Genomic DNA, 13,393 nt, shown 5'->3' with positions numbered 1-13,393 from the left:
TAAAAATATCGAAGGCAAACTTGTTTGATATTAAAAATCACGATAATCTTGTCGTGGAAACACGGGCACACATAAGATTTTACTGAAGACTTAAATCGGCGACAAAAATCTTCGACCAAGACCGCTTGTGTGACTGCACCCTTAATTTTAAATATGCAACGATGTAGAAAACTTCCTAAAGTCTAAATCAAAATAATTTAATTGTTCTGTATATAAAATTTGTAATAAAATTATTTTTGTTTGTTAAAGCCAATTGTGAATAGTTGATTTTTAAACATTTTCATAATTTTATGTATATTTTGTCCAATTTTGTGTATTTATTTAACATTAAAAAGAATTATTTTTTCAATAAATATTCAAATAAGTTTACTTTGTATTTCCACAACATGTGAATTTATAACTTCCTCTGTTTTCTTCATCTTCATTTATCAATAGTACTCAAGTCAGTAAAATATGCAAGCTCATTTTAGGTTAATGCTGCGAATTACATGTGTACTCAAACTCAAACACATAATCAATTAAAAACAGTATTGATAACTTATGGTGTCTATGATATGCCAATTCCGATTCATGAAATAAGAGGTGCATATTTTATATAGGTGAATGAATATTTCCCAATTTTCAGGAAGGGGGGTGCATTATACATGCCTGTGCATTTTTTTCGGAATTATACGATATAAGTGTCCTCAAACTCAACCTCTGTAAGTGCAATGGATGGCTCATTGAGCAATTTGTTTGCGTCTCCGGACAACTTCGGACAGCTGGCAAAGTGGGGGAATCACTTTATGACATTATTGTGGGGAACTTTCCTATCCTCCTTTGTACATTGACAGTTTTGCTGAATCATCGTTTATGGCACATGAGTTTGAGTTTGAATTTGCATACACATATAATCATAGCTTAATGGTGTAACCCCATTGGATCCACTACATCAGTATAAAAATTCAATTTGAAAAATGAATCTAATTGGTTATTAAATAATTCTAAACCAATCAAATTGAATGATAGTCAGGAATAGGGGCATGCAAGGTTCGATGTTGTTTATCAATTTATATCTCAATGTTATGACAAAATATTATCTGTGTCGGCACATCTGATCTGCTTAACACAGGAAACCACCTTTACAATTTGATGGTACTACTAGTATATACAAGGATCAAAACCCATACTCTTACAAGCATCTCAATTGTTGTGTTACCATATATCTACCCTTGGTAAATTTTTATGTCAATAGCAGTAGGTAGGAGACTAACTTACACTCCACAAATATTTCTTCATAACACTGAATTATGAAAATTTTATAAACATTACTTGTATAAAAATTGGTATTGCTAACTTACAAATATAAAATTATATCACAAATTTCCAAAAAGGGGAAAACAATTAAAATATATAAATATTGATGCATTATTTTCTAAAATCAAAATGAGAATAAAATGTATATTTTTTATGAACTCTCTGTACTAATACAATGCAGGCTGATTTTTTTTTTACGTACGATCACTGTACACTGTTAATGTGAAATCTGTCCAAAATAGTCTCGAATTCAAGCAAATCAAATCTAATTTTTGTCTATAAGTGCTTGATGGCCTGATAATGCTATGTTGTTTAGTAATAACATTCATCATAGGACGATAGACAGGACAATAGACAAGACAGACAGGACAATAGACAAGACAGACAGGACAATAGACAAGACAGACAGGACAATAGACAAGACAGACAGGACAATAGACAAGATAGACAGGACAATAGACAAGATAGACAGGACAATAGACAAGACAGACAGGACAATAGACAAGATAGACAGGACAATAGACAAGACAGACAAGACAATAGACAAGATGTAGTACATGGGGCTGATATTAGAAGTTCTGAATAAAGAGTTCAGTAAATTCAGTGCTTATGAAACAAATCTGCAGTAATTTTGAGTACATGGTCAAAAAGTCAAACCCATTATAACCCATGTTTTAGACTCTGTAAATACAATCAAAGCAAAAACCACAATATTTGAATATATTATAGAATTTATTGATATACCATTGATGAATGAAATATTTACATTTTCTGATATCATTATGAAATAAAGTCATTTCTATACACTTTCAAGTTAAAGATCGTTGTAGATTTACTATTCCAGCAAAATTTGATATAATAAGGCATGAACTGACAAACTAAGGAAAGTCTCATAAAAGATACAATTGAAAACATGGGGTATATAAGCCTACACTATAATTTATAGCAGAAATTCTATAATTTTATTGTCTGAGCAAAGCAAAAAGCTTTTGATTTTTTTCGTTTTTTTTTTATTAGAATTGGAATATCAGCCTCAGCCAGTACTGTTAGTCATAGAATGTCTTTGTGTAGAAATATTATTTGTAAGTTTACATTGAAAATAAACACATTTTTTTATCTCCTAGAAATTCAAGGAGAAAAAGTACCAAATTTGGACAGAAAATTGTTGTCTGTAAAAAAAATTGTTGAAGACATAATGTGTGCTTATGTTAATATTTTTATCAACGCAAAGACATTCTAAGACTAACAGAACTATTTTTAGGCTGCTATTCCAATTCTCATAAAAATAATGGGAACCAATTTTAAAAACTTATCAGTTTGCTCAGACATTTGTTGACTAATTTCCATAAAACTGTAAGCACAAAAAACTCTACCAGTTGGCAACTCATTTATTTTGTTCTCTAATTTGATAATTTTATACCATATGGACACATAATAAAGCATAAATTTGACTTTTGAGATATCAAATAATGAGAAAGTAAGTCAGAGATAACACAACAATCTTTAACACCCAAATTTAAGCTAATAAAAATTCATTGAAATAAAATAGAAAGACAATTATTGATAAATATAATAGACATCACAAATAATTTAGATTGTATACAAACTTCATTCTCAGTCTCTCACAAAAATAATATTGTAGTCTCTATCATTCAGTCCAAATTTGTCTACGCCACACTACAGCTTCGTTTGGGTGTAATAAACTTATTATCTTGTGATCATTATGTGTTATATCTGTAATTTTCAATATGTTAATTTATGTCACTTAGATTTATTTACATGGAAATATTTTTTAAAAAAAGGAAGCAATCCTTTAATCCTTAATTATCAACATGATATGATCAGAGGCAACTATATTTTAATACTATCAATTGTATGAGCTCTAGAGGGAACAGTATCTTTTCGACCTACAAACAAATCATAATTGCCCTTTTAAGCCCATTCATATATGGATACTGGAAATTTGCCTTAATCACCTCAGTAAAATAAATTTTCAGCAAAATCTATTTCAATGTCTGTTAATGATTTTATATCAATAATACTTTATATATACATATTTTTCTTTCAAACAGTATTTATTAGTGTCTGAAGCTCATAAACTATACATATAATATGAGCATGGTGTTACAATCAACCACTTATGAGCATTTTGTAACATGCTGTAAGTAAAAAAGTTCCTCATACACACTTTGTCATACACACTTACTGGGAAGTATATTACAAAATCTAATAATTCATTGTATTCATTACATGTATATAAAATAACCAAAAAAAAAGACTTGTATGTTAGTCTAATATGACTACTTCTGGTTCCATGACATGAGGTCGTAATGGAGGACGTACTAGATAACGAGGTATCAAGCGTATAGTGGAAGGTACGTCATTCTCTGTTAGATCAACTACATTACTAGGTCTCTCTGTGTTAGCGACAACCGGCGTCTTGTTATTTCTACTTCTCTTCTTCCTTGGATTAAGTTGATCACCAGTGTCTGAATCTGAACTACTGATGGATATGATGGAATCGCTAGAGGAGGCTTGTCTGGCATTAGGATTAGACGATATGTCCTCCGGGAAAATAGCATTCCTGATTGATGTGTATTTGTTAACAGGACCATATCTGGTTGGAGCAGACATAGTATCCTCTTCCCAGGAAAATTTTTCTGATTTTGATGGAACACGGACAGAAATTTCATCATCAACTGGAACTAGCAATGGTGGTGATGCTCTGTAAGCTTCATTACAATCATCATCACTGCTCGATGATCTGGTAAACGTCTGTCCACTTCTGGTGTATGATGATGAACTTGATGATGACCTACGACTGCTGGATGGTGTTTGAGATGAGTTGTTGCCCATCTGAAGTTGCAGAGACCAATTGTGTTTTTCTGGAGTGCTTGGATTGCTGATGTGAACTTTCCTTCCCCTCCAAGAAATGGTCAAAGCTTTCCTTTGAGGTAGGTCTGTAACAGTGTTGATGGAGAATGATGAGGAGTCACAAGACTCTGCTTCTGAATCAGAGTCACTGTCTTGAAAGCTCTGAGATAAATCAGGTAAACCTGAATTTGAAACATGGCTGCTTGCTACCGAAACACTACTGTTAGAGCTACTGCGTGAACTACTACGTGATATAGTAGCCGTGACCTTATGACCCCTAGAGTCATCCGTTAAAGTTATATTTGCACTGAGTGAGTCACTTGCATTTCCTGTGGATCGTCTACTGCCATCTAGTGAGAGTTTCTGTCGTTTGCTCATTCGGTTTTGTTCTGTTACAGATGCACCTTTTCTTATAATTTGACTCCCACTGTCTTCCGGACTGACCACATCTACATCTGCATCAGTGTCACAATTTTTAATGTTAACTAGAGTATCCGACCCTCGTCTAGCTTTCAACTCTCTCAGCTGTCTTTCTCGTTGAGCTTCAGTCAAACTGACTGTTTTTATTCTTTTAGGTAAATTTTTGGTGCCTTTTTCATTTTCAGATTTCTTTCTACCTTCCACTGAAATAGCAAAAAATTGAGTTGAACATTTAATAGACTTTATCTCAGTCACTCTGTTAATACTAGCCTAGTGGAACACATCCAAATAGTTCCAATGTGCAATTCAAAATTTATTCTAAACTGCTCAACATTATTTTTGTTCAAATGCCTACAATAAATTTTTGTAGAAAATCTGATGAATATTGACAACACTCATAGGGTAATATCATATCATATCATATGAATACCCTAATAAACCCAAAATTATATCTGATAAGAAAAATTGAAAAAACAAAAATAATTTCACACTCGTTACATTTGACAATATCGACAGATTTTAATAATATAAGTCAAACAATCAGTAAAACTTCTCATTACATTTGACAATATCGACAGATTTCAATATGTGAGGTAAATTCCACTTTTACTGATTATTTTCATATGAATTGGAATAACACCTAGGAACCTGAAAAATTGCAGAAACAAAATGGTTTCTAAAGTGAAAAGTTCTAATTTAAGTCAAATCAAAGCTAGCATGGGAATATAAGACTCTGCATAAACCATTGAGATTTCTGCCTTGAGAGGTTGTAAGGAAAATATCTATCTTGCTTGACAGATCACATGGTCTCATTATGGTAACCTTGAATGAAGCAATTTGGAAGATCAGCTTGCTGAAGTACCCATGTCTATACGTTGTTTATTCTGTGGAATTCCAAAACTCTGGGAATGATGCAATCCAAATGTTCTTCAGTTGTTTTTGTTTACGCATGGAATTGGCCGAAGAATTTCGAGTGAGACAACAGCTAAGACAAGAGCTCTCGTTTGCTGTGAAATAAGTAATGAGATTGTTGCTCAGCTGACAGCCTCGTGAGGCAAGCAGCTCAGCTAGTTCACCTCGTCATGGCAGGCTTTAAATAATATAACACTCTGCACACTCAGGTGAAAGACATTATAAGCTCATGCACAAAATTCACAAAAAATAGACAGCTCTGATCAAAATTGTTATACACTATACCTCGTTGATGAATATCCCAACAATCAAAACATAATTGTTCATCATTTCTCTTGATAAATACTAAACCATTACATCCAACATGGCTACCAACAGATCCACAAGATGAACACAATAATATTTCCCACTTCCTACAACAATATTGAATAGTAAATATAAAACATGGATTTTTCATCATGTAATTTGTGGATTGTGGAAATATCTTTGGAGAGCTGGTCTCTTGACTGATTTTGATAAAATTTGGTGTCATTGTTTGTTATCACCAAATGAAAATCAGACAAAATGAAATATATTCTATATTGGTTGTTGCCCTTCCATGGAAGGGTTCGATGTTTGATATTGAAGACAAATTTTTGACTGATTTAGACAAAACTAGGAGAAATTGTTTATTATCACCTGAACCCAATCGAAAAAAAAAAGAGAATAAGGCTGTGAATAAAGCTTTTCCAGTATTAAAATGTTACTCTTGAAATATTTCATTTACTGATAGCTCTTGTCAACCTCCCGAACAACTTGGCTGCCATTACAATTGTGGACATATTACGGTGGCCATTGCTTTTTCTTTTCCTTTAGTTGCCCTGGTACCCTTTTGACATGGTAGACAAAGATAAAAGAGTGACATAGAATTCACCTCTCAATACTTCCCAACACAACTACCAGAAATGCATAATATGCACAATATCTTTAATACCTACCCGCCAGGAGAATCATTTCTACCATGAGGACATTTACAATGTTCTGCATCACACACATTGTGTCTTTCTAATAACTCATTGAATGCATTTGGTTCTTTTTCCCATGCAGCATCTCTGGAATAATCAAGGATCATGAAATGGATTATAAAGAATTAAATAGATCCACATCTGGTTTCCAGATCACTAAAAAGAGTAAACCAGAAATAGTTAAAGGGGTATTCCGCTTTTTGTAAAAAGTTTTCATTATCAAAAACGTCCTAAATTATACCTGAAAATATTACTAAAGTATGCTATTTATATCTACCTATCTTCTTGATCAAACTGAATTTATTTTTAAAGGGTTAATTATTAAGATTTTCAAAGTGTTTTTAAAGGAATTATGTGATTTTCGTACATTTCTAGAACTTCGGAAGGACTATTTATATATATTCCAGACTAAAGTCAACCCCTCAAAATGGTGCATCTGTCCCTTTAAACGGCACATTTCTCTAGATTTTCACAAATTTGAGCCAAAAAAAATTTCGACCTACAAAAAAGTGGAATGGTTCTTTAACAAGACAGAGCTATACTATTAATAAGGAGTTTTATACAAATAGAAAATGTTACTGTTTAAATGGTGCTCAACACATCATTTGTAGATCTATATAGAAATATACTTACTGGTCAGGTATATAAATACCAAATTCTAACATTTCTTTCTGAAACTTATCAACATCATTACACATTGGACATTTAAAAAAATGGAGGCCTGCAGATAAACCATATCTCTAGAAAACAATCGGTAAGAATCATTACAGGTGTTACAGGAATTCATACATAATTTCTTGATTTTGAATCATGATTTGAAAAGTTTTATTTGGGATTGATGTGAATTCATTTGTTAAAGATAGCTTGCCAGGCAAGGAAACATACGCCCTCTACCAGCTGTCAGAAATGATAACAAAATCTTTAGTGGCTTAATAATGAATTTTCAAATAATCTTAAAATCATCTATATAAGTCAAGGCAAAAACCTGAAACAGTTCATCAAGTTATCATCACATTCAAACAAGAACAATGTCTCATTGTTGTACACACAAGGGCAATAACTCAGAAACTGTTGATTCTATTATTACCAATTTCGAACTTGACTGAGATCTCATCAATATATACATGCATACCAAGTTTCATCAAGATCGGTTAAAAACTGTAGTCTCTATCGTGCCTACAAGGCAAATTTGACGCGTTTTTACTAAGTCAAGGGCAATAACTCTGAAACCGTTCATTCGATTATTACCGATTTCGAACTTGACCGAGATCTCATCAATATATACATGAATACCAAGTTTCATCAAGATCGGTTAAAAACTGTAGTCTCTATCGTGCCTACAAGGCAAATTTGACGCGTTTTTACTAAGTCAAGGGCAATAACTCTGAAACCGTTTATTCGATTATTACCGATTTCGAACTTGACCGAGATCTCATCAATACATACATGAATACAAAGTTTCATCAAGATCGGATAAAAACTGTAGCCTCTATCGCACCTACAAGAAATGTGAACGGACGGGCCGACGGACAGGGGCGACGGCAATATACGTCCACATTTCCATGTGGGTGTATAAAATAATTATGATGAATTTTCTTATTGATACTCTCTATTTTTACCATATTTTAAACAAGGTGACTTGCAAATAAAGGTAGGAGAAAAACCAAGCAGAGTTAACGATCATGTCTAAACTGACAGGGCAAAACAGGTTCAAAATCTCTTTTCGCCCCTTGGACCATTTATTCATAGAGTTAATGTTTAACATCTTGAAAAATAACTAACAGGACAAATAAACCCTTAAAACAGTAACAGTATGCACTGATTTTTCTTGGTTTATTTTGAAATATGATTCTAATAAAGATAGCTTGCCAGGCTGCTTGCTCACTGGCAGCTATCAAACTGATAGCCAAGTTTCTAGTTACTAAAACACAAATTTTCTCAGTTTTTCCACAAAATCTTTTTTGATCAATAGCAATAACCCAGAAGCATTGAATCACACTCCACTCGTGTCTGAAATTTTCAAAGAAATATAATAAGTAATCCTCAAATTCACACGAACATGGTCTCATCTACATAGACACAGATAAATTAGAACTTGACTGAGATCTTATCAATATATACCTACATACCAGGTTCCATTAAGATAGGACAAAGACGGCAACCCTTATCATGTTTACAAGAAATGTGAACAGACGGATGGGGCAAAGGCAATGTCCATATTTCTGTGTGGTCATATAAAAATCTATATATCATTAGCCATCAGAAGACAGGTTTTTTACTTTTTTAAGTTATAACACACTTCCTTTATTAAAACAATTACATGTTATTTTTCTTGGGTTTGATTTTTCAAAAGATTACTACAACAAATCTAGATTTTAAGAGTAATCTGATTGGATAATAAAACTATATTTAAAATTGATTTAGTGATTGACCAATCAGAAGACAGATTATATAAGGCTGATTATAAAATTACCTGAATACAAGATCGATGAAACCAGGAGTTTTTACAGCAGTTAGATTTGAGGGTATCCACAGAACATCTAGCTGGTACTGTTGACATACAGATAGGACAAGTTGCTGTCTTTTTACTTCTGTTATCATAAACATAACTCTGTTCAGGTCTGTGATCAGGACAGAATGATCTAAATGACAACAAATAACATTGATCTAACAGAATATTATTTTATGATACACACTTTCTAAACTTTCCTCAAAATTTTTAAAGTGACATTCTTGAACAATTTATTTGTCACCCAGGGTGGTTTTACTTTGGTTAGCATATTTCTCTATGTTGAGGCATTTTGCTTAGACACAAACTTATAAGAAAGTTCAGAAGAGCTGTAAATAAATACAGTTAGATTCAATTCAAGACAATGAAATGAAAAAAGGAATTAAATGGAGTTTTACATCCTACTTTCTGTTCCTGGTGAAGAAGGCAATACAATATACACTGTGTATAAAAAACATAGGCTTGCGGCAAGTCTCAGAAGCGAATATGCCCACCAGCAGCTGCATAAAGAGCTAAATGTGAACTGTGAGCATGAGCCAAAAAAGTGAAGAAAAAAAAAACGAGTTTTATGCGATATCTCTCAAGAAAATCATTGGATCATCACCAAATTCAATAGTGCACATCTTCATAATGATATTGACACACATACAAAAGATCAAAAGAATCATTAGAGAATTGTAGGCTGTAGAGTGAGCACGAGCCAAAACAGTGAGAAAAAAAAAGAACGCGATATCAGAGCTTTATGCCATATCTCTCAAGAAAATCATCGGATCATCACCAAATTCAATAGTGCATATTGACAGAGTAAAGTATTAACTTACCTAAAAGTATCGTAAAATTGGTGAAGTGAGCCATTCTCTTTTCCACATACAAAATGAAATTTTCTCCGACACGAAGTAACAACACAACCTATAGTTGCTCCTGGATTCTTACAATAATCACATTTCTAAAATAATTAGATTTTCTACGTAATAAAAAAAAAATTTTGCTTTGAAAGATCGAGTTCATCATTCATGATTGATGTATCATTACTTTTCTAATGCTCGTTCCCACTGAAAGCGATATCAATTTGTGGAAAGTGATCTCTGGAATTCGTTTTTCGCCAAGGCGATTCAATTTGGTACAAAACAAATGCACCATCCATTAAAGCGGATTAAAATCAGTTTGAAACATTGAGATCAGTTCAAAGCAGTTTTAGTGCGATGCGTTAATGCACCTTAAAACGTTAGAGTGAACATGACTTCTGACTCTCATATTAACCCAATAGTTCACAAAAGTATGATCAGTTAATCAAATCTAGTCCCTAAATTACATGACATAAAAGTCGAGTACAAATCCCAATTTACATGGTATATTTTGCAATATTTAGTCGTAATGATGAGGTACCATTGAGAAACGATTTTTAAATTAAAACATTTATTTATTTTCTTAAGAACACACTTACAAGTCTGGAGCCTCTAGCCAATTCTTTATCAATATCTTTAGATAAAAACCCATAGATTCCTTCTTTATCAGTTCTACCTCTCTGACATAATGCACTAGAAAATAACTGAAGCAAAAGATAGAAATAATGTAATAATTTCAAACGATTAAGATTTTATTGCAGAATATTTTGTATAAAAAAAACAAAGACAGCTGTTTTTTTAGATTCTGGTTGAACTATTTACTATCTGAAATTAAAATATAAAACCTCATTTTTTTAGTACAGACATTTCTCTACAATCATTAGCTTATTTACAAGAAAAAACTTGGGCCAAAAAGGATGGACAATGTCATGCAATGCAGAAGAGTATTATCAGTGCCTGAAATAGGGTATAGCCACATGCTGAAATTTTTTATTTTGGCAAGTAAAAATTCAAGACAACTGGCTCAAATGATATTGTGCAAGCCCAAATATTTTGCATGATGAGGCTGCAGTATGCAAATATTGTCAATGTCAAAAATGTAGTAAAGTATACCTAAAATATTTCTAAAGTATGCTATTATATGTATCTATTTGTTATTACTGAATTTAAAAGGGCTATTAAAATGGCAGATGATTAGTTTATAATCAAGCAGTTTGACCTAGTTTTTGTGTTTGGCTTGATAATGAAAAATTTGGACAAATTATAATACCTCTGACCCAATTGCAGGCCTTTTTCAATGAATTTACCGGTACATTCACAGGCATCTGTTTCTATAAATAGTCGACTCTCTCTATAATGGTATATATATGAGAAGGTGGCTAACACACGTTGAAACGATGGGTGTCAATTTTTTTAGTATTTTTATTGAACGATAGTTAGATTAGTATGAAAAAGAACACTGAGGGAGAAATGATGTCTTGTGTGAAGGGAAAATCTTCAATGAAACGAACCATATAAGGTTGGGATTATGTTTCAATACGGTAAATGGTAGAAAATCGTCTGAAGCCTAGGTAGTTGTGACGTGCGTTAGCCACCTTCTCACATAATACTATCATAGAGAGAGATCATTGATAGAAGCAGATGCCTGTGGGTACATTCCCCATTCCAAACATTTTGTGACAAATTTCAGACATGGTAATGCAATGACTTTCCCAACTATAACTGGTCAGCCAGCAAAAAATACAATAAAACCTACCAAACAAAAATAATGAACAATGAAACCATTTTTCTTGATTAATTTACCATATTCTTCTTCTTTATCTTTGTAACTCAAACAAAAACAACACGGACCAGATTTTAATGGTGCTACAAAAAATATAAAACAATGGTCATTGCTAGAATATTTACACAACTTAAAAATCAAATAGCAAATCTTCAAGTCAACGAAGACAAAATAGGTCTATCTGTTGTTCTATGTATCAGAGAGAAATTCAACATTGCACAAGATTATAAATGCATTTATATGAGCAATGTAGCCTACTAATGCAATAACACCTGAAAATCAAAAACGTATTTTTCTTTTTCAGGTTGGACCTACTTTCATATTTTTACATTCAGTCAGTTGACTGAGGACACTAGTAACAGTCAATAATAATACTTGAATATATACATGGCACAAAATGTTTATATCCAAATTTTGCACTGCAAATGCATAAGAAATAAAAAGGAGAAGCTCTGTTGATCAATGTAACCATGACAACAATAAATTACAATTTTTTAGTATTTTTTAATGTTCTTATCATCCAAAGATATAAGCTTACAGTACTGGTAATAAAAATCATTTAACCTTTAAGATAAAGTGTTATTTTTTATCTATCAGGTTATCCCCTATTAATCATAGCATAATAGCAGAAAAGCAATACACAGCCCTATATCAACATAGCATGATTCAACCAAATCAATGAAATCAGCATAATCAATTTAAATTGAATTACCTTTTCCAGACTTATTTTTAGGTCTTTTTTTCTTTCCAGTGTAAGTTATGGTCAATGTGTTCTGAAAATAATTGATGATTTTACTTAAGTCTAAGTCCATCTTTGCCATTACCTAATACCTAATTACGTTTTATAATTGCAAACTTTAAATTGTTCAGCGTGTAGTGAAATTATGAAATTTTTCTCTACCATTTTCCTGAAGACCATCATATTTTTGATTGGCTTTCGGAGACTATCAGTGATTTGACTACATACAATCATTATGGACTCTGACTCGGTTGACTGTGAATACTGCTGGTTGACTCTGAATATGTAGCAAAAGTACCAGACAGTCACATATGCACTAGAAATAGCCTGATGCTAATAGGCGTTTATAAGTGCTGTAAGTGAAGTGGGTGCAAAATAAAAGAATGGACAATGGACCTGGTATGGATCTGAACCAGCACTAAAATTATGGAAAAAATTGTCGGTGTCAGTGGGGTGACAAACAGAATGATGTTGACACTACACTAACGCATTGACTGACAAAACCTGCAAAACCATGTCCAGTCCTGTAGCTTAAGTGACTTTTGAACGATCAAAACACCGCACAGCACACGTGAAAAATAAAATATCATATTTACCTTCGGCATGGTAATAATCTTACCATGCACCAATTTAAACCACCAAAACCCTAATACTAGGACAAAAACATCAACTTTGCCACCATTTAAAACTGTGGTAAGGTCAAGGTGTTCACGTGACATTTGTTTAACTTGTTTTATAGTTATCCAGTACGGTACTGACAAATTTTATTAATTTTGTAAATTGTGTCGATTCTCTAATTAGATGGCTATTTTCGCACATATTATGTTTGAAGGCATCAAGGGAAATCCAGATTTATGTGTCATATTTGTATAAATCTATATCTGATGTACCAGCATGATGTATCCGTATTTGACTGAAGCATTGAATTTTTTAATATAGTAAAATAAATACAAAATGGCCGCGCCCACAAAGGTATTCGCTTCATCATTTCTATGATTAAATGTATCATTT

The 13,393-nt window shown here is 32.6% G+C and overlaps 1 protein-coding gene across 1 annotated transcript; it reads right to left on the bottom strand.

The window, feature by feature from the left end:
• Positions 1 to 6,475: 6,475 nt before the first annotated feature.
• LOTGIDRAFT_107623 (hypothetical protein) lies at positions 6,476 to 11,706 on the bottom strand (the record flags this gene model as incomplete). Its single annotated transcript, XM_009065644.1, has 6 exons — positions 6,476 to 6,593; positions 7,140 to 7,246; positions 8,980 to 9,148; positions 9,837 to 9,961; positions 10,460 to 10,564; positions 11,617 to 11,706. Coding segments are annotated over 6 exons (714 nt in total), but the record flags the coding sequence as incomplete, so codon positions are not given.
• Positions 11,707 to 13,393: the final 1,687 nt, after the last annotated feature.

The sequence above is a fragment of the Lottia gigantea genome, assembly GCF_000327385.1.
Source record: "Lottia gigantea unplaced genomic scaffold LOTGIsca_7, whole genome shotgun sequence".
Classification (NCBI taxonomy): Eukaryota; Metazoa; Mollusca; class Gastropoda; family Lottiidae; genus Lottia; species Lottia gigantea.
Note: the sequence above shows the minus strand (reverse complement) of the source record. Positions and strands in the feature narration are given on the sequence as shown.